This window comes from Aptenodytes forsteri, unplaced genomic scaffold (assembly GCF_000699145.1).
Source record: "Aptenodytes forsteri isolate BGI_AS27 unplaced genomic scaffold, ASM69914v1 Scaffold53, whole genome shotgun sequence".
In the NCBI taxonomy this organism is placed as follows: Eukaryota; Metazoa; Chordata; class Aves; order Sphenisciformes; family Spheniscidae; genus Aptenodytes; species Aptenodytes forsteri.
The window spans coordinates 13,023,422-13,047,315 of record NW_008795909.1 but is presented as its reverse complement, the minus strand read 5'-3'; the positions used below and the strand labels follow the sequence as shown (position 1 = coordinate 13,047,315).

Genomic DNA, 23,894 nt, shown 5'->3' with positions numbered 1-23,894 from the left:
AGAATAAAATCAGTGAGATGTCCTTTCATTTTAATGGGATTGTTTTAATGGGATCAGACTTAGCTCAGTTAACTTCAAGTCCAAATTCATGCTTGCTAAGAGCAGGAGATGTTTAATTCTTCAGTTATATGAGTTTCCTTGTTTGAGTTGGGGGTTTTTTACTGTCTTTAAACAGATACTTGTCAAGACTTATACCTACTTATCATTTTTATCCTAAGCCACATTTTGGCTGTATGTGAAATGAATTTCCAGACTGTGACTCTTGAGCACGTCTAGTGGATAGGTCAAATAAAGTTCCCGTGATAGGGTTTCATTACACAACTGATAACAGTGCTTTGCAGGAGGGATACAGATGGGTAACCTGAATCCCTGGCTGGGAAGGAAAAGAACCAGCTAAAATTATGAGATTGGTTTATATGCCAGCTCCATGGCTAAAGCAGATTCACCCACAGACACCCCCCCCAGAGATAGATTCATTTCTTATTTGGTAAACAATCCCAAAAGCCCATCTTCTACCTCCCTACTTTTGATTTTCTAAGGTGTAAGTCTTTTGGCGCCCATCCATAAAATTTTTAGTCGACAGGTTGTAAGATTAAGGAATGCAGTCAGCTCTGGTGTATGGTCTCACCCACCATATAGACAAATGTGTATCTTTTAATCTCCTTTCTAACATAATATTGTACCTTTAACTAATAAGTACAGTGAGAAAGAGGACAGCTTACACCCAACGTGCTTCATTCCCATCTCAACTGATTAGACCAGTTCATGGTGTATGAAGTGGAAATCTTGATTTTTTATGTCATTCCTGATTCTTCTATTCAGCTGCTAAATTTCTTAGCTAAGTACACTGCACAGAATTAAGCCCACGATCAAAAGCTGCAGATTTGTATTGGTGCCCTAACGTGTTTTCACAAAGAAATAGACATTTTCATTGTTTACAGTAAGCATTTCTGTAAGTTAAAAAATAATTAATTTTAAAAGCCTGTATGTTGGTAGCCTGACGTTTCATATAAACCCCGTGTATTTCTAGTATTCCATATCTCTTCAGAAACTTTTATCCCAGTTCCTCCAAGACTACAATATTAAGTGTCTGACTCTTCTTTCCTATACAGTTTTCAGTGAGTCCCCTCACTGATGAAATGTCTATTTACTGGGCCAAACTGTCCGAAATGTTAGCATAAGAGTTCAGAAGCCTTTCACATGTTTATGAATCTACATAAAGACTTCACATGTAGAACCTTCTCTCTGCTGCCTGTCCCTGGAGAAGAGGATGCCGAGAAGGACATAAAATAAGGGTGGAATATAATTTTTTCCCACATATTCTTCAGCATCAGTGTGACATGTCTAGAAGAAAAACCTATAGCATCTTTATGGAAAGAAACAGCTATACACTCCACATGTAACAAGCATTACCCAGCCGTATCCCTACTGCTTACAAATTCCACACAGATCTTTTGCTGAAAAACTAATCTTCACTTAGAAAATGTAACAGAGAGACATCAAAGGAAACGTACTTCCAGCTTTTTTATTCTTAGTTGTAGCAGAAATCTACCGCAACCTGCCCCCTCCCCCCAAAAAAAGGCGGGGGGAGGGAGCCTACCTAACCTACAGAGAGTGTTCAACCACAGAGATGCACGTAGCATGAAAAAGTGTCTCTCCCTAATCTGTTTCAGCTATTGACTTACCATGGGAAGGGGACACAATAATAGAGCTGCATTCCAATGCAAGGATATACAGTCCTTGCTTTCAAAACAAGTAGCAAAAGAGAAATGAGGCTGGTTATGCAGCATTCAGAGTAACAAAATCTATGTTTCTTCCCCCTCCCCTCAATTCCTGACTTAAACTTTTCACGGAGCTTTGTTTTCTAGCTCCTCCCCTACTACTCACGGGTTCCTATTGCCATAGTTTACTGTGGTCACTGCTTTTCCACTTTCTTTTTAACTAATTTAAATTTTGGGGTAAGATTAGAAGACTTTTGTCATGTGAAAGTAAGTGAAGAAGAGGATACTAAATTTATAATATTTTGATAAACACCTGACAGTTCAGCTGAGGATACTAAGTTATTCAAGTCTACAAAGCCAACATAAAAAATAAAACTATCATGAAACTGCATATATAGTCATGATACTGTCAGGACTGCAATTATTCTTTCCAGATAACATCTTCATGATACATACAATAAAATTCTGGAAAACTAGGTTTTCAAAATGAACCTTAAACTCAGCTCTTTTGAGCTGTAATATTTGCCTGAGGTTACATGTGAAGTTTTCAGAACTCTGTAATTCAAAAATTGGCCGAACTTCTGCAAACTTTACACCCCCATTTTTTTTTTTAATTTTAAATGACAACCTGAGCGTAACCAGGAAAATTTTTAGGCCAAAGGAAAGCTTAAAGCGTGATCAGTTTTGTAGCCTTTAAAAATGGGGCCACAAACATAACCCCTTAATAACGTGAAGAATAATATGTTTTTGATTTGACCATACAATGTAAGAAAAAATAATGGCAGAGGAATTTGATAGTCTTAACTTCACAAATCCCATATGGTATGTTTATCATTTACCATATGTATAGTGTCTGATGTGCATACAAAGACTATGGATTTGAGATGCTTTCTCAGACCGGCAGCTTGAACATATCGTATCCCGCAGTTTCATGAGATCCAAACGAGATGCAGAACATGCACCATTTACTGTACAGGCATGGCTGTCTCCACGGAAAGCGGTATTTACGTTACCAGAAGTTAAGAGATACTTGTTAATAAGTGGTAGAAAGAAGCCAAACAATATCCCTTTCTTAAACTGTTCAGTGCTTAGGATGTCTTAATTATGTCATTTCATATTCTGAAACACACAAGGAAGGCCAAGTATCTAACATTATCACTTCCACCAAAGAGACAAATTAAAGTATTTCCAAAATGGACATGAAGACACCTCATCATTTCAGATGGTATCTACAACATTATTGTTCAAATTCTGCTGTAATACAAAAATGAGAGACAAAACCTTTGAGCTCTCATTTTTCATCTCCTTACACACATACAGTAAAAAGACTTTTACTGGGTATAGAGACTTCTATCCATTAAGATTCAGAAATAGAAAAGCAGCTCTGGAAAAAAGCGTAAAGAAAGAAAGAAAGGGGAAAACCATTATGATAATTAGACTTGTGTGAAACTTGACTTGGCTGTTATGGTATGTACGGTTCATCCAAACCTTTTCTTTGGCTTTGGTTCATATCCCAAACGTTGCTCTGACTTCTGGGCTTAAAGGAAGCCAAAAACTCCAAGTGAAACGTTGCCAAATCCAACATATTTTTGCAGGTTTAGGGTCAAAACCATGCAAACCCACAGAGTTCCTCCTACCATCATAAATCAGCCTGAGTTTGCCAAAATGTTCTTTTCTGTTCTGCATAAGCTTTTTCACTATGCTCTTCCCTGTAACATTTAAGCTTTTTGCCATCAGTACTGCATTTAGTAACATGATTACATAGCTTCATGTCTTAATGGCTTTCTTATTCTACGACAGTTGTCTTCCTTTTTTTTAAATTTTTTTAAACGACTCTTACGGGTTTTATTTTTAAATACTATCCAGTTTCCTATGAGTTTGCAGGGAAGCACAATCAAAGAAACAGTCCTTGGTCTTGGAGTGGCTGATGCTGAATGTCATTGAACCATTCACTCTCTTTTCCAGGCCTTTTAAAAACACACTGAACAGTCGCAACACAGATTCTTATGGGACTTCTGAAAAATATCATGACTTGAACTCATGAGGAATGACTTAATTTTAGGAAAGGCACTTTGCCTCTTCACCAGCATACTATGTTTAGCCATGTGGCCACTAATTCTACTTTTTTAAAAACAATTTTTCTTGATTTGTCCAATACAGATGTCATATGTAGAGGTAGTTTTCCAAAACTTACCTGGAACCCTTTTTAGAAACAGATGTCACGTTAGTCACCTTCCAGTCCTCTGGTAAAAGGGAAAATTTATGCAAGTTATACACTGGAGTTATAAATTCACATATTTCACCTCTAATTTCCAAGAAGTTTAGAATGAAAACTACTTGGTTCTGACAGCGACTTGGCCTGACCACAAGCTCACCCTGCTTTGAACAAGAGGTTGAACTTGATGGTCTCTCTGAGGTCCTTTTCAATCTGAATTATCCTCTGATCCTATGATGATGGCATTGTTAATTTTGGTAACTGTTGTGTAATCTCTTCTACCGTACCCTCACTCTGAGATAAATCTTCCAATACTTTGCCCATAAAAAGGAGTTCCAGAAGCAGAAACTACCCAAGCTCCTCTTCTGTGAACACACGAGAAAGAAATTTCTTTCATTTTTTTGACCTCATGACCTTATTTTCTGAAAGCACTCTTTATATGTCTTGATTATCTTTGGCTCTATAGATTCTCTGGCAGGCTTCTGCCTTGTGACACATTGGAAAATTACTAGTTTGAATGCATTTCATTACTTACTCCTTATTGTGCTTCATGCATTTCACGGTCTGCCGATTTGTGCTTTTTACATTTTACTTGCCAGGTTTTATGATTCTGTTTTTCTCAACTGGACAAATTTCAGTTTTTGAAAGACTTTTTTTGTTTTTGATAGCTTCCTTTTTCCTGCTGTTTAACTATGTTGGTTTCCATTTGGTCTTCCTAAAGTAGTTTTTGATAGGTGGTATCCATTTCCTCTGAGCCAATATAATTTTCTTTAAACAGCCTTCATGATGCCTGTAAAGCTTTTACTCCTTTGCCTGTCCTTTTTAATTTCTTTTTGACCAACTTCCTTATTTTTGTGCAGTTTCCTTTTTTTTTTTTTTTAAAGAGATACAGTGTATTTCTTGGTTGTTGTAGTTCCAGCATGCATAGTGAGTCCGTGTAAAATGTCATCTGCTACAGTATCACTCTCGGTTCCCAGTTTTTAAACCAGGCTTCAATTTCATTTTATTTAATCAGCATAGGCTAATATTCAGTTTCTTTATTTAACTGAAAATACTAAACAACTACAGAGAGTATAGTATCAGCAGTTAGTATCAGCAGTAGTCACCACAGCTGTACCGCATTTGACAACATAAGCTGCGTTTTGCTTGCTTTCCAGCTTTACCTCATGAATTGTGAAACTTCATTTACACCAAGAATAAAGAGAACTTGAAAGGTTCTCTGAATGGGGCATCTGTCAAGGATGTTGCAGTGGTTTATGAAGAATGAGAATGTGTTGATTGTTAATACCTATGGATGCACCGAAACAAAATTCCTCAGGTATTCAACACTGGGAATCGAGACATAAATATGAAGACATGATACTGCCAACATACATAAAGATATTTGGGTCATTTAAAAGATATGAACAATAAAGACAAGGCTTTGTGCAAATGTTAATGAAGTTTTTGACAAAACTACATGGCTGAGAAAGTGTAGAGGAATAAATACAACCTTTTATATACATAAAACACAAATCAGAATAAAAATCAAATTTGGGTCAAATTTTAGATTTATATACTTTTAATATTGGAAAAAAAATTCAGATTGCAGGAAAAAATGTAACAGCAATAAGAATACTGAATGTGACAGACTAAAAGCCTCAGAAACTTCAGTTTCTCTTAAGCAGACTTCCAGTTGTTCATATTTCAAATATTAATTCTACCAAAGAGAGATTCTTTCCAGAACACACACACACACAAAAACACTTTTTTTCCACAGTTTATAACTTCTACATGTATGGAAGTAGTCTACATAATTTATTAAAGATAAATAAATTTGTGGCATTCAGGATTCATAGTAGTATGTATAAGCTCACATATTCATATTATGGACCTAGTTTGACTCAGATTTTTTTCAATAATTATATTAAAAAGTTAGTGGAAAAGTTCTTTTTTCCTTCTGAATACATATTCAGTGCTAAACATCTCAAATTTTCATGAAAATACTGAGCTATTTTGAAGCATCCTAACATTCTGAAAAACATTTAAGTCCTTTGTTACTAGCTCACTGAATTTATTATTGACTACGCTTTCCTTCAAAGCACAAACACTATAGTTACATTCTGCCTGATTTAGCGACTTTCAATCACTATATGAAACATCTGACCAGCTGTTTTTTTACTCAAGAACTAGTCTTGGGAACAATAAATTTGAGGGGGAAAAAGAAAATTTAAAAAAAAAAAAAGGACAACAAAACAAAACACACACCCTATCAGAGACACCAGGCTCTTCAGAACCTTGCTAGAAGAGACAGATAGGTTTATACTTGCTATATCCATATCTGGGTTAGAGGACAGATGGTCACCGCACGTGGTATAACCTGTGAAGGAGAATTTAACACATGTGCACCAAACAGTGTAATTACAGCATTAATCCTGGAACAGGAGCAAGAAAAAACACCTGTAAAATGAATATGTAAATGTACCGTTAAATCAGGGAAAGAGAGGAGCACATCTTTAAAAATTTAAAAATTTTTGATACTGCAGTTTCCTAATTTCTCATAAGACTCCTTTCACAAGGAAAAAGTGCAACAAAACCACAAGCAAATGTCCTGTAATGCTTCAAGGTAGCTGTGTATGTCATTTGCAACACATGAAATTGAGTCTACCCACCAGTAGTTTACTGCATTAAAATCAACATTACATACATCAACCACTGGGCATGAGAGGGCAAAGCTGCAGCTATATATGAACTTCGATGATGTATATTCAGAACTGTAAGAAAGCTGATGTAAATGAAGAGGCACTTATGTCTGTGTCCTTTAACTATATCTACTGTAGTTGCAGTCTAACACATAGATTTAAAGACTACCCATCTGAACTACTTATTCCTTTCTCAGAAATTTCAGGTCGAAATATTAATCTGATAGCTCTTCATTGTAAAAGATAGGGAAAATAAATACACCATATAGTAATACTTCAATTACTTAAAATGGTTTAATTGAATGACTACTATTCAACTATTTTAAATTAAAGCATTATTTTTATGTAAAGTGTTTCCTTTTTGATCTTGAGGCTTTTGCTTTGTATTTGAGTGATGTTTCCAATTGAGATATACCTCAGTGGTACAGGGTATTTCTGGTAGGCACCGCCTGGCTAAAATACTAAGAGTGGAGACAGGCAGAGAAAAGGATGTACAGAGGCTCCAGAAAGTCTTTACCTTTCAGCACTTCCCCTTACAGACTGAAGGATTCCTACTCTTTTTTTTTTTTTTTTTTTAGGTTTTCTGTATGAAATAACTTGGTCAAACCAACAGTAAGGTGAAGGAAACAGTTTATATAATATCCCATATAACTGCCAAAACTATGTTGTAGGTTTACCTGTATGTTTACCATGCCTGTCCCCCGGACAGAGGTCAGCCCTCAGCTGTCGGTATCTTACCTCGAGTGGACCTGGAGGGTACATGGCAGCCCACTGTCCCCAGTCAGGCCTCTGGCCCCATCTCCTGCTCCTCCTGACTGGGTTCCCCGATGGCCCTTGGACCCCGTTCATCACTAGTCGTGCCTGGGACTGTGGACAGACCCTGTTGCCAGCACCCAGCTCTGTCTACCACACTGAGATCCTGTGGGACTGGACCAGCTGGCAAGGGCACAGCCAGTGCCCGCGTGGCCTTGTGCTCCCGGTCCCTGAGGGGGAAGCTGGCCCGCTCTGTGGCCTGGCAGTGAGCCCTGGCCTGCTGCAGTCCTGCACCACAGAGTCTGCCTGCGTCCCTCCTCCTGAGGGCCCTGGGCTCTGATCTCCCAGCAGCCAACCCCCTGCCCAGCCCCAGGCTCTTCAGGGACTTCTCTGTCAGTGTGTGTGTGGGAGCTTCTCAGTGGCAGCCTCAAACACTAACTCCCCCCCCACCAGCTGCAGGCCCCTGAGCCATGTCCCTGCCATGACGCTGACCCAGCTCCAAGTCCCCTGTGCCACCTCCCTGTCCCCTGAAACAGCCCACTGACACCCCATGGCGAATAGGTCACTTCACAACCAGTCCTCTCAGACCCCAGACCTCCGTGAGGCAGGGGGACAGGGAAGGGTGGAGGGGGGGGGCTGCTATCAGAGCTCTGAGGGCACCAACAGGCCTTAATGGCCCTGACTGGCATCACCTTGGCCTTCCCCCACCCCCTGCCTACAGGCCCTGGACCTCTGTCTCAGCTCAGCCCTGGGCCTGGGCCCTCAGCCCTGGCCCCAGCAATGCTGTGGGAGTGCCTGTGCCCACTCCTATCCTCAGCCCTGCCTCCTGGATCCCATCCATCTTCAGCTGCAGTTTGTCTCATTACCATGATCAGCATTAGTATCAAAATGTTTGTGCATGGTCCCTACTTCCCTTATTATGACAGGAGAGTGCTACTGCAGGATAATTCTGCACTGGGAAGTTGCAGAAATAAATATTCTTCAAATGTCTTCACATGTATTTTGTAACATCCTGGCTTTTCAAAGTACCACAGCAAAGTGAATGGGGAAATCATGATTCATGGGGTCATCCAGGACAACAATTATATGAAACTTTCTCTTTTAGCGTTTAAGAAACGTTTTCAGGATTTGAGATAAATTATTTCACCTGTCTACTAGATAATTCAATATGTGTTTTAATTTAATAGGTACTTTATACACATTTCAATTAAGTAAGGAAAGAATGTAATTTGCAGTTGAAAGTTGGAATAGAGAACCTTAGACAACCAACAATACACAAGTTAGCTTATGTCAGGCAGCTAATAATTCTTATCCTTCCACCATGGATTCCCATGAATGTAAAAGACATGTAGATGAGGCACTTAGGGACATGGTTTAGTGGGCATGGTGGTGTTGGGTTGGCGGTTGGACTCGATGATCTTAGAGGTCTCTTCCAACCTTAATGATTCTATGATTCTATGATTCTATACACAGCAAAGTTTTCTAGGTAGGAAGCTATTAGGTGACGTTTTATATGCTAGCTTTCTAGTATTCTTGTGATAAGCTTATTTCACATTTAGAGAAAAGATACAAAAGAGAAGGAGTTTAAGATACCAGTTATCCTGCTTATAGCACTGATTATTTTAGTGTTTATCAGTTTCATAAGAAAAAGGTGAACAAAGCCATCATGTATAAAGGGATCAATGCCTATGCTGAAAACATAGCAGCATAAAACAGACAGCAGCCTCCTAGCAGTCTTTTCTAATGTCTGTATGAAGAGAAGTAATGATATTTGTTAGGATTTGGCAGCCAAATGTTCTTATAAAAGAACACCCAGACAGAAAAGCCAATCTTGACAAACCTTACAGCTGACTGCGGAAGGACTTTCTCACAAATTACAACTCCCATCAACAGATCAGATGTAAATGATGAACGACAATGGACTGGTTCCATTTGTACTTGAGATCTGCTTTCTCAATGACCTTTTAAGTTTATTTTTTGTCTGTACAGGGATTTTTTTAATTATTTTTCTCTTCATGTGAGAATTCTTTGTCTGACAAGGCAGTGGCAAAATTCCCATTAACTTTACTAGAGCCAGGAATTCACCCCATATGCAGGAAAACACAAAATTCTTTCTTCAAAATGAAGGGACTATAGGACTCGTGACACACTGTTCACATTGTTATAATGTCCCTTTGAAGTTTAAAAAAAAAAGGGGGGAGGGGAGATCACATACACCTGGCTTTTATCTTTGTCATAGTTTCTAGATGGATAAATTATGATAGTTCTCAATATGACAAAGGTATGTGACAACTGAAGAGTAGGTGTAAAATGCTTCTTTCATTATGCCAATATGCAACTGTGAAAAGAAACATTACTGGCTAATACCGAATAATACTGCTTAATAAAACTCCACCCCACTAAAGAACAAATGCATTTGTAAAAGCATTTCTAATTCATGTCACTAAAATATCCCCAGAAATACAAAGAATAACTTAAAATGTATTTTTTAGAAGGCAATATGAAAAAAAAATCTGCATTCTGTGCATAGTTTTGGTGTTTAAGATTCAAAGTTAACATTTATAGTTCATAATCTGCATTCTGTGCATAGTTTTGGTGTTTAAGATTCAAAGTTAACATTTTTATAGTTCATCTACATCAAGCTAATATTTTAAATTAAGTTCATTTTTCCCTATTGACAATTATGAAAGGTGTAATGGAAAAAACCTCCAATTGTATTAATACATTTATTTAGTGAAAACATTGCGACTTCAACAATATCTGTAACATATCAGGCTTTCTCCAAGATATTTCTAGGGAAGGAGTCCTTTTCAGATGCAGAAAGCTGAACAGACTGTTTCCCAAGGAAAAAGAGAAATGGAAAAATACAAACAGAAGTAGAGGATCAAAGAACTGCTTGTTAAGGCAGTAAGGACCCTAGCTGTAACTTGAAAGAACAGATAAACATCAGCCTTCTATAAAATTTAATGTACTGCACTCTAGCGTTGTTTGTTGTTGAATTATCTGATTATCTTGATAATCCAGGTTAAAAAAAAAAAGCTGAATCCATTGTAAAAGAAATCTAAACTGCAAATGGCAGTACTCTCTTCTTTTTCTTCATGTGCAGCTATTATAGACCATCCACAGAGAAGCGAGACACTAGTTAAACTGCCTAGTTGCTGCAAAATAGTTAACGTGGTATGTAGTCTTCCTACATGCTAAAGACCGATCTTCCACTCGCTCACTGGACCAAAAACTGTATCAAATTCACCTGCGCTAAGTAGCTCATTCAGTAGCAATTCATTAGCAAACATTTTTAGTATCATGAGTAACACACTACTTCAAAATCTTAGCAGTTAACAGTTCAGACCAGTAAATGGAATACTGGATAGACTAAGACTAAGTCTATGCTCCTCAATGGTGCCATCAGCCATCTGGGACACAGAGCATGTAACCTTTATTCCTTATGCCTCGGTTTCTTTCAATATATTTGTTATACCTCTATTCTGTAAAATATTTTGTGATCTATTAATAAAGTATGCTATGTCAAAGTGTGGTTTCTTAGTTGAAGACTAAAAGTTTTACCTTTACCTTTAGTCACAAATGAGTATTTTCTGGCAGCCTGTGCATACTGTTTTAACTTGCATGTATTGCAAAACAGCTAGGAACCTGAAATATTAACAATTTACTATCATACTTCCATGGTTAAGAAGTCAATATCTGAATATGACTTTGCTCTAAGTGACTACAAATTTCAGTAGGTGGCCAATACTTGTTTGTTTCGAATTGTAATCTGATCACATTATATTTGTTGAAATTAGAAGTGAAGTACTTTTTCTTTAATTCCAAGATCTGATGGTTCAGCTTGAGATTTGAAAATCATCTCCATTTTCCCTGGCTTATCTATTCTACCATCACAAATTTTGCTGGCTAAATTCTGCCCAACTAAAACCATACAATTCAAAAAAGAGATTGGCAAAGTACAGCAGTGAAATTTGGTCCCAAAATCTGCTAATGAAATCTGTCACATGAAAGCTTCTCAAAGCAAAGATGCATTTACAATAAATAATTTTAAGAAAACTTTCCAAGGTAGGAGTGTCCTAGACAAGATTATGTAAAGAAGCACCTTCACCTCCCTTCTCTTTCCAGTCTGTAACACAAGGTAGTCTGTAAGTAATAGTGTATAGGCTATTACAGAACACTTGTAATGAGAGATAAGTGGTATAAATCTGGCTTATTAGCAACCAACCAAAATAATTCTACTTAGGCCTACCTCAAGCAGAACTTTTCTTACTGACCAGATGTATTAGTTACAGACTTGCATGGTATTCAGAATGATCTATGGAGAGTCACAAACAGCAGCAATAGCTAGCACTGGTTACAAAGAGGTTAATACAAGACCAAATTATGAAACTAGCTAGAAACCTGAGCTTGATGCAGACCACAAGGAAGGTTTTGAAAACCTTTTTATATTTTCATCCAGCCTATCAAGGTTTCAGCAAAAAATGTTAGAGCCCATGGATAGCTACGCATATAGCAAAGTATATACAGTTTGCATAGAATTCAGCTAATCAGTTGTATTTCCAGAACATGATTACTTTTTTGCTAGTTTACACATAGGAAATCAGCTTTCATTTGTGAAAACTGAAAATAAAAGAAAAAGTATAGGTAACATTTTTAAGCAATGCCTAAATTGGAAAATCTACGCTAATACAAGTTTCCATTATACTGCTTTTATATTACAGGGTTAAACCTCCTATATTCGTCTTATATTGAAGACAGCTACACAAATAGGATCAGACATTTTATTGCAATTTCACTTTGCAGAATTTCAATCTAAATCATTGTTTTTGTCATTGATTATAATTTATGTAATATAAAGTGTTTAAATACATAAGTTAGTAAAATATTAGACAAGCTATAAGTCAATGTAAAGTTAAAAATGAACTATACGTGGAATGCTATATTGGACAGTCATGTGCTGAAATACTAACATCTATTATAATGAGGTTATTGATGTAGAGTTGACATATGACTTGATTTGCAGATGCCCTACTGACTAACCTTTTGCAACTATATCTCAGTGTAAACCTGTGGTAATTATTGCTGGGTAGGGAGAGTTGGTTTAACGGAACTTATTTCTTTTGATGCATGTTGAATGTGATTGCCCCCTGGAGACTACAGGAGTCCCACATGTGTGAGTTATTACATAAATATTGAGGGGGAGAAAAAAAGGTGTATCACATTAAATTTTTCCTGTTTCCTATTGTTGCAGTTTTGTTTTTTCCAACAGGATCTTTTTCTTCCAGTGCCTTGCCATATATGCCCTTTTCAACTAACAAAGCACTTACTAAAGCACATAGTAGAAATAACTTATTTAATCTAAACATAAAATACTTGTCAATAATTGTAGTTCACAGAGCTCTAAATAATTATATTAGAATATACAAATTTAGCTTTGTTTGCAAATCAAGATGTTCAGGTTTTATTCTTGGGTACTGAAGTCAGTGAATTAACATTACTTAGACAACACCGAAAAACATTATGTTTCTGACTTAACTGTAGAAACTGAGAAAGATGAGAAAGTCAGTATTCAGACTTTCTGATATGGGATGCTCTGGAAGTCCTTGCAATAGTGCAAAGGTTGTATTAATAATTATATATAATGTTCTGTAATACAGTGTACTTGCTTAAAAAAACAAAAGTAATAAATTGGAATAGTTCTAAGAATAAAATTAATGTTATTTTATACATACTCATATAATGTAATACTCTAGACAAAAGAAAGGACATGACAACTACATACAACAGCTGTAGTAAAAGTTTTACCCACTGAACTTTTTTTTTATATTATAGCTGGTTAGATCTCAGAACACTGATTCACTTCTGTCAGCCTACCAATTATGACAAAGGAAAAAAGATTTAAGCGACTGTGAGTCTAGTAGAAACTGACCTTCAAGTGAGATTTTCACAGATTGCCCATAGGGACATTTTATAACAAGAGTAGTTTTGGCTTCTGGGGATTACACTGCACAACGAAAACAAATGTCAAATTAAATCCCCAAAGAAAAAAAACACTTCTGGTATTGATCCTCAGACCTACCAATCAACCTTCCTGCCCTCTGTAGACTCTCAAATACTTTTCTTCATCTGAAACCTTTTAGAAATATTTTCTTCAACATAATCTTGAACTACTGGCTGAAGTTCAACACACGTTTCAGCAACACATATGGAATTTATCCACAACTTATGGAACTTCCACAGGCCAAGGAAGGAAAATTCCTAAATGTCCATCCATGTTTACAATCTGAATTTATATTATATTAGAAATCTGAAGATAAGTACATTAGCTGTGTCTTCAATAGTCTTACGTGTGTTTGAATTGATTAGTCTGATTTTTGTAAGTATGCACTTCTAATCTGGTAATCATTTTTTAATACATTGCACTACATCATCACAGGCTTATTTATTTTTTCTATTAACCACTGCCTGAGTCTCCACTCAAAGATTTTTTTATAGATTGGTTATCAATGCACCACAGAAAAGATAGTTTTGGTAAGTCCTACTTTTTCAACATGTCTATTAAAAATTTATGTTCAGCTACATGAAAATGGCTGCTTTAAGAAAATGCAATTCCTGACTTTTTCCTAGATATTCACAAGAGAAAAAAAGTTCCCTGAACTGTGTGAAATTTATAATAAGCTATACATTTTGCTGAAGGCTGGACATTTTTGAGGTTGTAGTTATTAGCTACACTCTATCTTGGCAAAATCCAGCTATAATTAGAGAAGCAGAGAAATGCCAAAGGAAGTACCCATGGACATATCACTAATGCACACAATTGTGTAATCTACTGTGCCAGGTTATCTCCATTTGCTAGTACATAACTCTTGCTTTATAAGGGTAAAACTATTTGATATGTACATGAACACTAATTTTCTTACAGATGGACCAAACTTCAGCTTAACCACTCAAAGATGAAACTTTGCAGTCCCCAAGGAACCTATAGTTTGAAAACAGAAGCATATAAGAACATATTTTAGTTTTCAAGCAATAAATTGAAGAGAATTCTGTAGATGTGTTACACAAAACTAGCATAAAATATTGACTTTTACATTTCTTCATATGTTAGCTCATTAACATAATAGACTATATATGGAGAACTTAGCCAAAAATTCAAAAACTTGCTCACTTGCACTTGGAATCAATTCACTTGTTAAAAAGTATTTGCAACAGTTTGAACAAATGTATCCAGTCGAAAAAATTACAATTTAGTGTGAAACTTTGGAAATAAGCTTGTTGTTGAAAGTATTTCTGCATGGGCTACGATATTAAATAGGACATCTACAACACAAGACCATCACAGTCTTCGATCTTAAATGTCAGGAGCATCATTAAGCTTCTGCTTTAATTGTAGAAAAGTTCTGGTAAAATAAGGTTTTAACTCACTACAACCATAATAAAAATAAGTTTCTATTCTGTATTTTCCACAAACAAGTCCATGGGAGCTTTAAAGGGAGAACTTCATTCTAGCTGTAGCTTACCCCATCTTCTGAATTTGTCACTGAACTAGTTCCAAAACTTTATGACTCTTTATTAACTTACACAAAAACTGAAGGACTTGTTGCAGCTGACTCTTACACAGACTTGCAAAAAACCCAGCTTTTGTTTCAAAATATTTGTATCTGATAGCAGAAATCTTAGCAAGAGGTAAGATCTTCACAAGCATTGCAGGCCATATCTTATCCTTTCTCTTGCCTCTGTACATATTTCCACAAGCCTACCTCCATCATACCTCATCTGTGTCTTCTAATTGCTCGTAATATTGAGAAAGGAAAATCAAGAGCGGTCACCTGTTTCCCCTTATCCTCTGCCCACAACTGAATGAGAAGTAGGGAGCAATTCTACTCATCAGAGCTAGACCCCAATGTGCGTTTCACGCATGCGCATTGTGGAAATCAGAGAGGAATGGTGTAAAAGGCAAAATCCCAATCTTATCTCCATCTTCCCCACAAAATATCCAGCCTTCTGAAGACAGAAATATACAGAATCTCCTAAACACTCGGAATTATTAAAGCCTTCCAGAGAGGTATAGGTCCACCCTTGGATGCATGCTTAAACTAGAATTCACTTTTAATACAATAACTTATGATTTTAACCTCTTAAAAGGTTGAGTTTTCTCAATACATACGTATTTCAGCACTAATAAATATAAAGCTGTGTGTTTATGCAATGAATTCTCTCCTGCCTTATGTCAGCTACATACACTAATGCCTGTCTGCATAACAGTCACAACTGTTTCCTCTGCCTCTGAACTGGTTACACTGCTCTGTTCATTTTTATTTGCAAGACTTCATCTCATTCCCTAGCTTCCTCTTTTTATTCATATGATAGTTTCAAAGTCTTTGACACAATGCAGTAGGAAACAAATTGCATTAAGAGAAAAATCATAAAAAATTAATATCAGGTATACCCCTTGTTTAGGCCATGCTCCTATTTTATTTTAAAAGACACAGACATAACATATGGCAACATGCTATGTCTTCAGTATATTTCTAGAACTATTATGGAGATGAAAATTATATGCTGAAGCACCGAGTGAAAATTAAAGAAACAAATCCAAGGTTAAGGATTCACGCTGACTAGCTGTGAAATCTCTTGGGAGCTATCTTTAGTGAGATACCACAGATTTTCACATGGCAAGAATCAGACAGCAGCAATATTAACTACCCAGTTTTTCTATCTCTTTTGACAGGATTTTCTCCTGATCATGCTTTATTCATTACCTAAGACTAAATTTCCAGCCAGTATGAAACTATTGAAAAACTAGAATTCTTGCCTTGCCTCAGTATGTCCAGTGACAAAGCAAGGCTGACATGCTGGACTCTTTAAAAAGGTAGATATTTACACCTGGAAAATGTACATGTGTACACAACCTGTTTCATGGTACTTCAGGCTCAGAGCATTGATAAAGCTGCCTGTATATGGTATTTGAAATCAATGAGAACTACACATTGTCTCACTCAAAAACAATTTTTTTTAGTGAAATATCTCTTTTCAGCATGTGGATTTCCACCCAAAGAAAATCCAAGCTACCTAAAAGAGAATTGTGACAAATAAGCCAAGCATTTAAAACATTAGGAGAGTCAAAAACTTTTCCAGCAGATAAACCAGAAGAAAAGGCGGAAACACCCAGAAGCTGTGTGGATCAGAGCAGAATAGGGTATTAAACTTTTTAGCTTTGTTTTCAGGCTCATCCCTGCACCTCTTTTGTGACATGTAGGCGTCAGACAGTTTGCATAAAGTTTCCACAGAGCAGTGTTTCTGGACTTAGTACAGATATGATTCCATAAGGTTCGATTCACTTATTAAATTAATACTTTACATTTATGAAAAGTATTATCAGACAAAAACGTACATTTAATTTTCTTTGAGGCTGTGTGATGAGACATATGGGAATATTATTACATGCACATTCTCATTGTTTACTCTAGAGAAAAGAAAGGACTTTCTTGCTGTTGTTACAGCAGGTTTGAAAATCAGAATCAAAACCAAACCCACTCAAGTTCTCAATGTTATGCAAATGTTTTCTTTCCCAATTCTATTGAGGTAACAATGTTACTGGAACAAACATGTTCCATACAAGAATCAAGAAAAACACATCTCAGGGAATAAACGTCTCACATCTATAACGTTTCAAGATCCTGCAAAGAGATTTGAGGAATTATGTACAACTGTATGACATGATACTTGTATATTTCTTAGCTCAGTATTTCTCAGAAAGGCTTATCTTTTTAAGACAGACAAAAAAGAGAGAAAAATGAAGGCATGTTAGATACACCATTCTCAAAAAATTTCATGATAAAGTGTTCAAGGGCCAGCTCTCCTGCTGTGATGCTTTATGTAATATATGACCATCACGTTTGGCAAGTTTTGCACAGGTCTGCCCTTGATTTGTGGAAGGAAAAAGCAGAAAACCTCACAACTATTCTTCATTCCCAAGAATTAATCTGAAGTCTGGCTCCCTGATGTTTCCAATTTTACAGTGATCCAAATAACCCCCCAAAACCACACCTGAAGCATCATTCACAATTATAGCTGATAGCTGAGGGAGACCAAAGTGAATTCCCTCCCCAGGCATCCCAGGGCACTCTCCATCACAGCAGTGGCCCTGGAGTCCATCACAGCAGTGGCCCTGGAGTGTTGTGAGATGGGGCCATCAGAGACTCAAACTTGACCTGCAAGTGCTGATGCTAGGACATGAACCAGCTTTGAGAGGCTTTTATCTGAAAAGATAGTGAAAAGTGTCACAAATATACATGATGCTACAAGCCTCAGGAACTATTACATACTATTGAAGCTTCAGAGAAACTACAGACTTCTGAACTTCTTCAATCCTACCAGAAAGCAAGTGGACAGCTGAATGGGTAGAGCTTCAGCCCCTACTTGAGCTGTACAAAATGGATGGCACTTCAACTGATTGCTTCAGTTTACCCTGAATGACTCCCTGAATGGTCCACGGACAATTATACTAGCTTTCTTGTTACATCTTTTCCAGTACTTTTGCAAAAGGGATTGAGACTTGGCTGGAGTAAATGTAATTTGACTAGTCTAATTGCTCTTCAGTTCTCAGCTGAGCTTATCACAGCTAGCCGACAGCCAGCTTATCACAGCTAGCCAGCAAATACAATCATTACATCAGGCCAGAGAATTTTAGGATATACTTTACCCTAACAGCTTAATACATCATTCACAAATGTAACAAGTACACTATAGACACAAGCACTATGTGTCATAAATGCCTATAAACATCGGGTGTTTCTACTAAACATAATAGAAGGTATTATAAACAGTAACAAGAAAAGGTGGTCAGATCCCTATGGTATACTAAGATGTCAATTCAATATTTATTGAAATACCAATTAATTATATTTTTAATTAGCAGATGCATAGTACTCCCAGAAACTTGTTTTTCAAAGTGTATCATATATCCCACATCATGTGTCTCCCCACAAATCCTGCCTCACTTAAATCCTTAGATCACTACTGTTACAATATTTTATTAACTCTATATATTATTTATAAACTGAAATTTAATATCAAGAGTGATCAAGTATTCTACTCTGTCAGCTTATTCATTTAGTCAACTCTTATATCCCCATTTGAATTGTGTATATGTTCACATCACCAGAAGAACTTCAGTTTATATTTTGCTTCCTGGAGAAAGTATTGTACCCTTGGGTTGGTAGGAAAGAAAATAAATTTACCTATTACATACTGCATTATATATATCCTTTTGAACACATGCATAAATAAGTTCAAATCTAGAACACTCACAAATGTAGCTGCATACTCAGACCTGTGGAAAGCAGGTGCATTCCATCCCTGCACCCAGGCATTTGTGGCTAAATATTACAGGAGTAAACGTTTATCTTATGCCAAATATATTAAATAGTTTTATGTGACCAGGAACAAAAGCCTCAAATCAAAATCACCCTGAAATGACAAGCCATTCAGGCCAATCAAAATCATAACTGCAGGCACCAGTGCTCTTGATCAAATTTTTTAAAAGGAAAAACTTGCATTTTAAGAGATACTTGCTCTTTAAACAACTCCATGAAGGAGGAGGGGGTTTTTTTAAACAACTCTTATGAAAAAATTTCCTTTGTATACCAAGGCTAATTGACTGTTTGAATTGACTGTATTGACTGTAGCTTTAGAGTTTGTTCAGCTTTTTAACCAGTCAACCACCTACTTATCAGATTCATAGAACATGACTTGATGCTCTCACCTAATATTTGTAACTACCTTACACATATAAAACAAATAAACCATAACAGTGAAAAACTTTAAATCAAAATACTCTCCTATCAGCAGAATAAATGCACATCAGAGTCATGTTACCTTCACTACTCAATGTCAAACTATTTGCTTTACTTGCAAGGTTCACTATAGCGTTTACGTAGAACAACTAAAAGCTCCCCGAATCTTGCAATGATAGGGAAACCTCAAGGTCCCAATATGTGAGGCAGGGACACGTTTCCATTAGATTTATAAGTAGTATCATGAGCTTTTACTGGAACAATGAATTTTGTGATTCATTTTCTAAAGCAAACCCTAAGGAACTTCCACAGAGAATAACAATTCCTTCACCTCACAAGAAGAACAGAAAAAAAAGCCCCAGATACTACCACTACCCCATCTTCCTTAATCTTATGAAAGAAGCAATCATACAAGGACACACGTTATCAAGCCCATTTTGGAAAGGGTTCCTTGAAGGTATCTGTCTCCGGTATGTGCTAGACCAAAGCAACTCCGTCTTAATTTGCTGGGAAAGAAAAAAGCTGCCAAAAGTTCATCAAGTTTGGCAGCTTTTCTCCATCCCTCTTCATTCACTTTGTTTCCTTAGGGATTTACTTGAACATATCATAGTGCTATAGAGTCAAACCTCTATTTGCAACTGCACACCTCCAAGTATTTATGGCTCAATCTATAAAGTCAAACAAGCCTTTTTCATTCAGGTGGATTTGCCTCCTCCGTGATCCATGCAGTGACAGCCAGTCTAATTCACTAAAGAAGCAAACTGCAAAGAGAGAACACATCCAGCCCTGCATGAACACAATGGTCGACATTAAGAAAGGCATGGGAAGAAATAAGCCAAGGAAATGAGGAAATATTTTAGACACAAGAAATATAACAACTAGTTATGGTAGCAAACTGTTGAAAGCAGCAGGTTGCCTGTTTTGCTTATGCCAGAGAAGGCAGGATTAGCTGTTCCAGCACGCCAGCAGCACAGACAACCACTACTCACTTCCTCCTGCTGTTCTTGCAGGCTACTGGAGGAAGAGTTGGGAATGCAAAGCACCTACTGATAGGCAGAAGCAGCTGGGATCCTCTCTTTTTCACTTTCTCAGCAGCTCAGCAAGTGTAGGATGGGCCACAACACATACACACGTACGTTGCTGAAAGTAACGTGTTGAAGTACACAATATTAAAATATTAACATTTTAAGGCATAGTAACTGAGAAATAACAGAGAAATAGTTAACTGGTCTTCATAAACTGTTCTTAGTGTGTAAATGCTTTATAGCAAGCGAACGGCACAGAAGAGCTATACACCAGACAAGGACTTTTCTTTCTAAATTCAGGCTATTCAGCCACGCTGCTTCCATTTGGTAGACCCATTCTCATCACATGACTTGAAAGCTCCAAGTATAGCAGTTACGCCAAAGACCCTTGGAATGACTTCTGTTCTCCAGTGATCACACCACTCTGACAGATTTCCAGAATAATACTGAAAAAATAAAGCTCTAATATATTCTCTTTACTGAACCACATTAATTACAAGTAGTTGCTCAACACTGAAATTTGATTTTGATATATCATATTGTCAGACCAAATACTTCACAAGGTTTTCTTACTGTATGACATACAGTAGAATGCATGGTGATGCAATCAGTATGTAATGACCAAGGTTATAAAGTATACATAACACTACACAGATGCATAAATAACGTATCACTTCCTGAACTTGATTGTGACATACAGTTTCACCAACACAAGCCTGAAGAGAGTTATGGTGCTAATTTCTCCATTTTGCATATAGGCACACATGAGAAATACAGTACTGTATGAAGCATGTGAGGGTCAAATTCCACCTATTAGAAATTTTCCAGAAACCCATCATATTAACCAGATCAAGGCAAAATTGATATTTTGCATTGTAAATTAGACTTGCCTATAAACACTGGGTATGGAGAAATCAATGTTGTTGACAGAAATCAGTACTTCTCTTCATAGTTTTTGCTAATTTCTCCATTTTGCATATAGGCACACATGAGAAATACAGTACTGTATGAAGCATGTGAGGGTCAAATTCCACCTATTAGAAATTTTCCAGAAACCCATCATATTAACCAGATCAAGGCAAAATTGATATTTTGCATTGTAAATTAGACTTGCCTATAAACACTGGGTATGGAGAAATCAATGTTGTTGACAGAAATCAGTACTTCTCTTCATAGTTTTTCATGGTGAGATCTCAGAGAATAATTTTTAAGTCAAGCATCAAACTTGTTTTGTGGTCTTTAATACAAATTCCCTAGTATGTAATGTATCGTTTAACCAGATCAGGTAACTATCTTTCAAATCTCAATGCCCGAACTCAATAACTTACAAACTGTAGAAATTCCCCTAGAATAAAGTTCAAAGTCTATCTTAAATAAAAAAGATATAGCAGAACCTTTTCTTTCCAACTATAAGAAAAGTTGTTGATGTAGTAACTGTGCAGTAATGATTATAAGAGATCTGTCAAAACAGACAGCTATAGCTGTCTCCAGTGCTCCTCTGTATTACATCTAAGTACATAAGATAAAAATGATCTTTGGTGAGGATTCTAAATTCACCACTACCCTGTTAGACAATCTATCCTCACCCTTTTAACCCACTACATATGCATGTACAGAGAGTTAATAAGAACACATCACACTCATTAAATGATCTGAGTATGCAACCAGATGATGATATTCCTGCTGATACAGAATTGCGCTCCCAGACAGTGGAATCTAATGTGAAGAGCTACATCTAGAAACATAGAACAGGAAGGGGCTCATGGGTCTCAAATGTTGTTGGCATTCAATCTCCACACTGGAAAATATGGCAGAATTTCTGCTATACAGTTGAATGCTCTCGAAAAACTAAGTTGTATTTTACAGAGCTAATCACCCGAATATGTAAATGTCTGCCCAGTAAAAATAAAAAATAAAAATCACAGCACGCTACTATTTGATATTCAAACATGCTGAACATTCATAACCACACTATATAACCTCACTATGGCTTGTGGATATAATGCTGTGAATGGCACAGAAATAGAATACAGAAAGGATAACTATCCTTCTATTTTCTGACTCTCCTGAAAACAAGCTATAATGACTTACTTGCTTTTAAATAAGTAAAATACAGTCTTTGTGAGAAGAGGGCTTCAAATTCTATTGTTTTTTCCTCACCCTAAATATTAAATATTTCATGGGTGCAAATGAAGTCAGTAGTGCATCTTCTGGTAGGAAAGGAGAGAGCCATCAGCTCTTTGTGGGAAGAGATTCATTATACATCCTGGAAGACACACAGTGAAACAGAAGTGTACTCTTTTTGATGGTTTTAAAATACAACTGAAAAATAAACTCACTTGTAAATGTTGAGAGTTGTCAGTCATATTGTCCTCTCGTCTACGAACTTCTTCCAACAACTGTGCATTCTTCTTTTTCTCCATTTGCTGATTGTGCTTCAGATTGGCAACCTTCTTGTTTTGGTCCTTCATATGTCTAAGAATTGTATAGACATATACATTAGTGACTGCAATCGCTTCTTTTTCTCTATAAATTAACTTGTGACTATGACACAGGACATCAATTCTACAACAGATACAAGTATTCCAAGTATCAGATGTAAACAACAAAACTTCATCTTGTTTCCAAGCTGGCATATCAAAACGGCTTTAATACCATCAGATTATACAATGGTAAAGCAATTATTCAGGCCTACAAGATTTTTTTCTTTTTTACCATCTGCTCACAAATAGTCATACATGTTCTAAGCACTGTGCATAAAAATTGCTTTTGTAACAGAGGGAGATTATCCAACAATCCTTACACACTCAGTGAGTTCAGGAGCAATTTTAATGGGTGCTTTAAGTAGCATTAATTTCAAAGGAAGCAGAAGGTGAAGGTGATGACTAATGTATGTTGTGAACTACTATTTTTGAAAACCTGGACTATAAATACAACATTTCTGAGGAATAAAGTGTGATTGGGTAGAAGGTCAGGTCATAAATATGCTATGAAGAATAAAGGATGCCTTTACAAATAGCTTTGTACATAACAAAAACATTACATTTCTATCCTTTTTAATAATGAGACTTATTTCTAAAAAAGATTATCAACAAATAAATTTATGAGCAACTTCTAATGAAAATGAAACAATCTTTACCACCGTTATATATTTTCTTTTGTTAAGACTGTACTCAAGTAAAAAAAAATATATTTTTAAATTGTTTCAATGTTTAATTATCTTTTGCTGTGGATCTTATTCATTAAGTTATCAGAAGCTTTCCTGATTCTGATACTTAGCATACATCCTTTTAAGAAAGAAGGCAAGCTAATTTTGCCTGGCAGGCACTGAAAAAATATCCTTCCAGTAATGCTTTCTACCTGCTTGGATTCTTAGATATTATTTTCCCGACTTTCTTTGACTTTGAGGAATTTGCTCCCTTTTATCTATTTTAAAATAAAGTCATGTGCAAATTCCTAATGAGATCTACTCACTAATCCTATTTTGGCAAATGAAGATAATATTATTCAATGCCCAAAAGGATCACCGAAAATGTCTCTGTTGCTTCCACATTAGAACTTTCAGCGAAAGAAAAAAGTTATAGAATACATTTCTTGCACTGATTTTATTTTGTCATTTTATATTTACTTCTATCACTGGTTTCTTTGTCCTACTACTGTTTTTTTCACTACTTAACTACTGAAGAACTAACAATGAA

General features: G+C 36.4%; 1 protein-coding gene across 1 annotated transcript in view; it reads right to left on the bottom strand.

The window, feature by feature from the left end:
• The window catches only part of ERC2 (ELKS/RAB6-interacting/CAST family member 2), a 496,513-nt gene that overhangs the window by 202,898 nt on the left and 269,721 nt on the right, over positions 1-23,894 (bottom strand). The window contains exon 16 of the mRNA XM_019473456.1: positions 22,536-22,671. Within this exon, the coding sequence (XP_019329001.1) occupies positions 22,536-22,671 (136 nt within the window). The remainder of the gene's footprint in view (positions 1-22,535; positions 22,672-23,894) is intronic.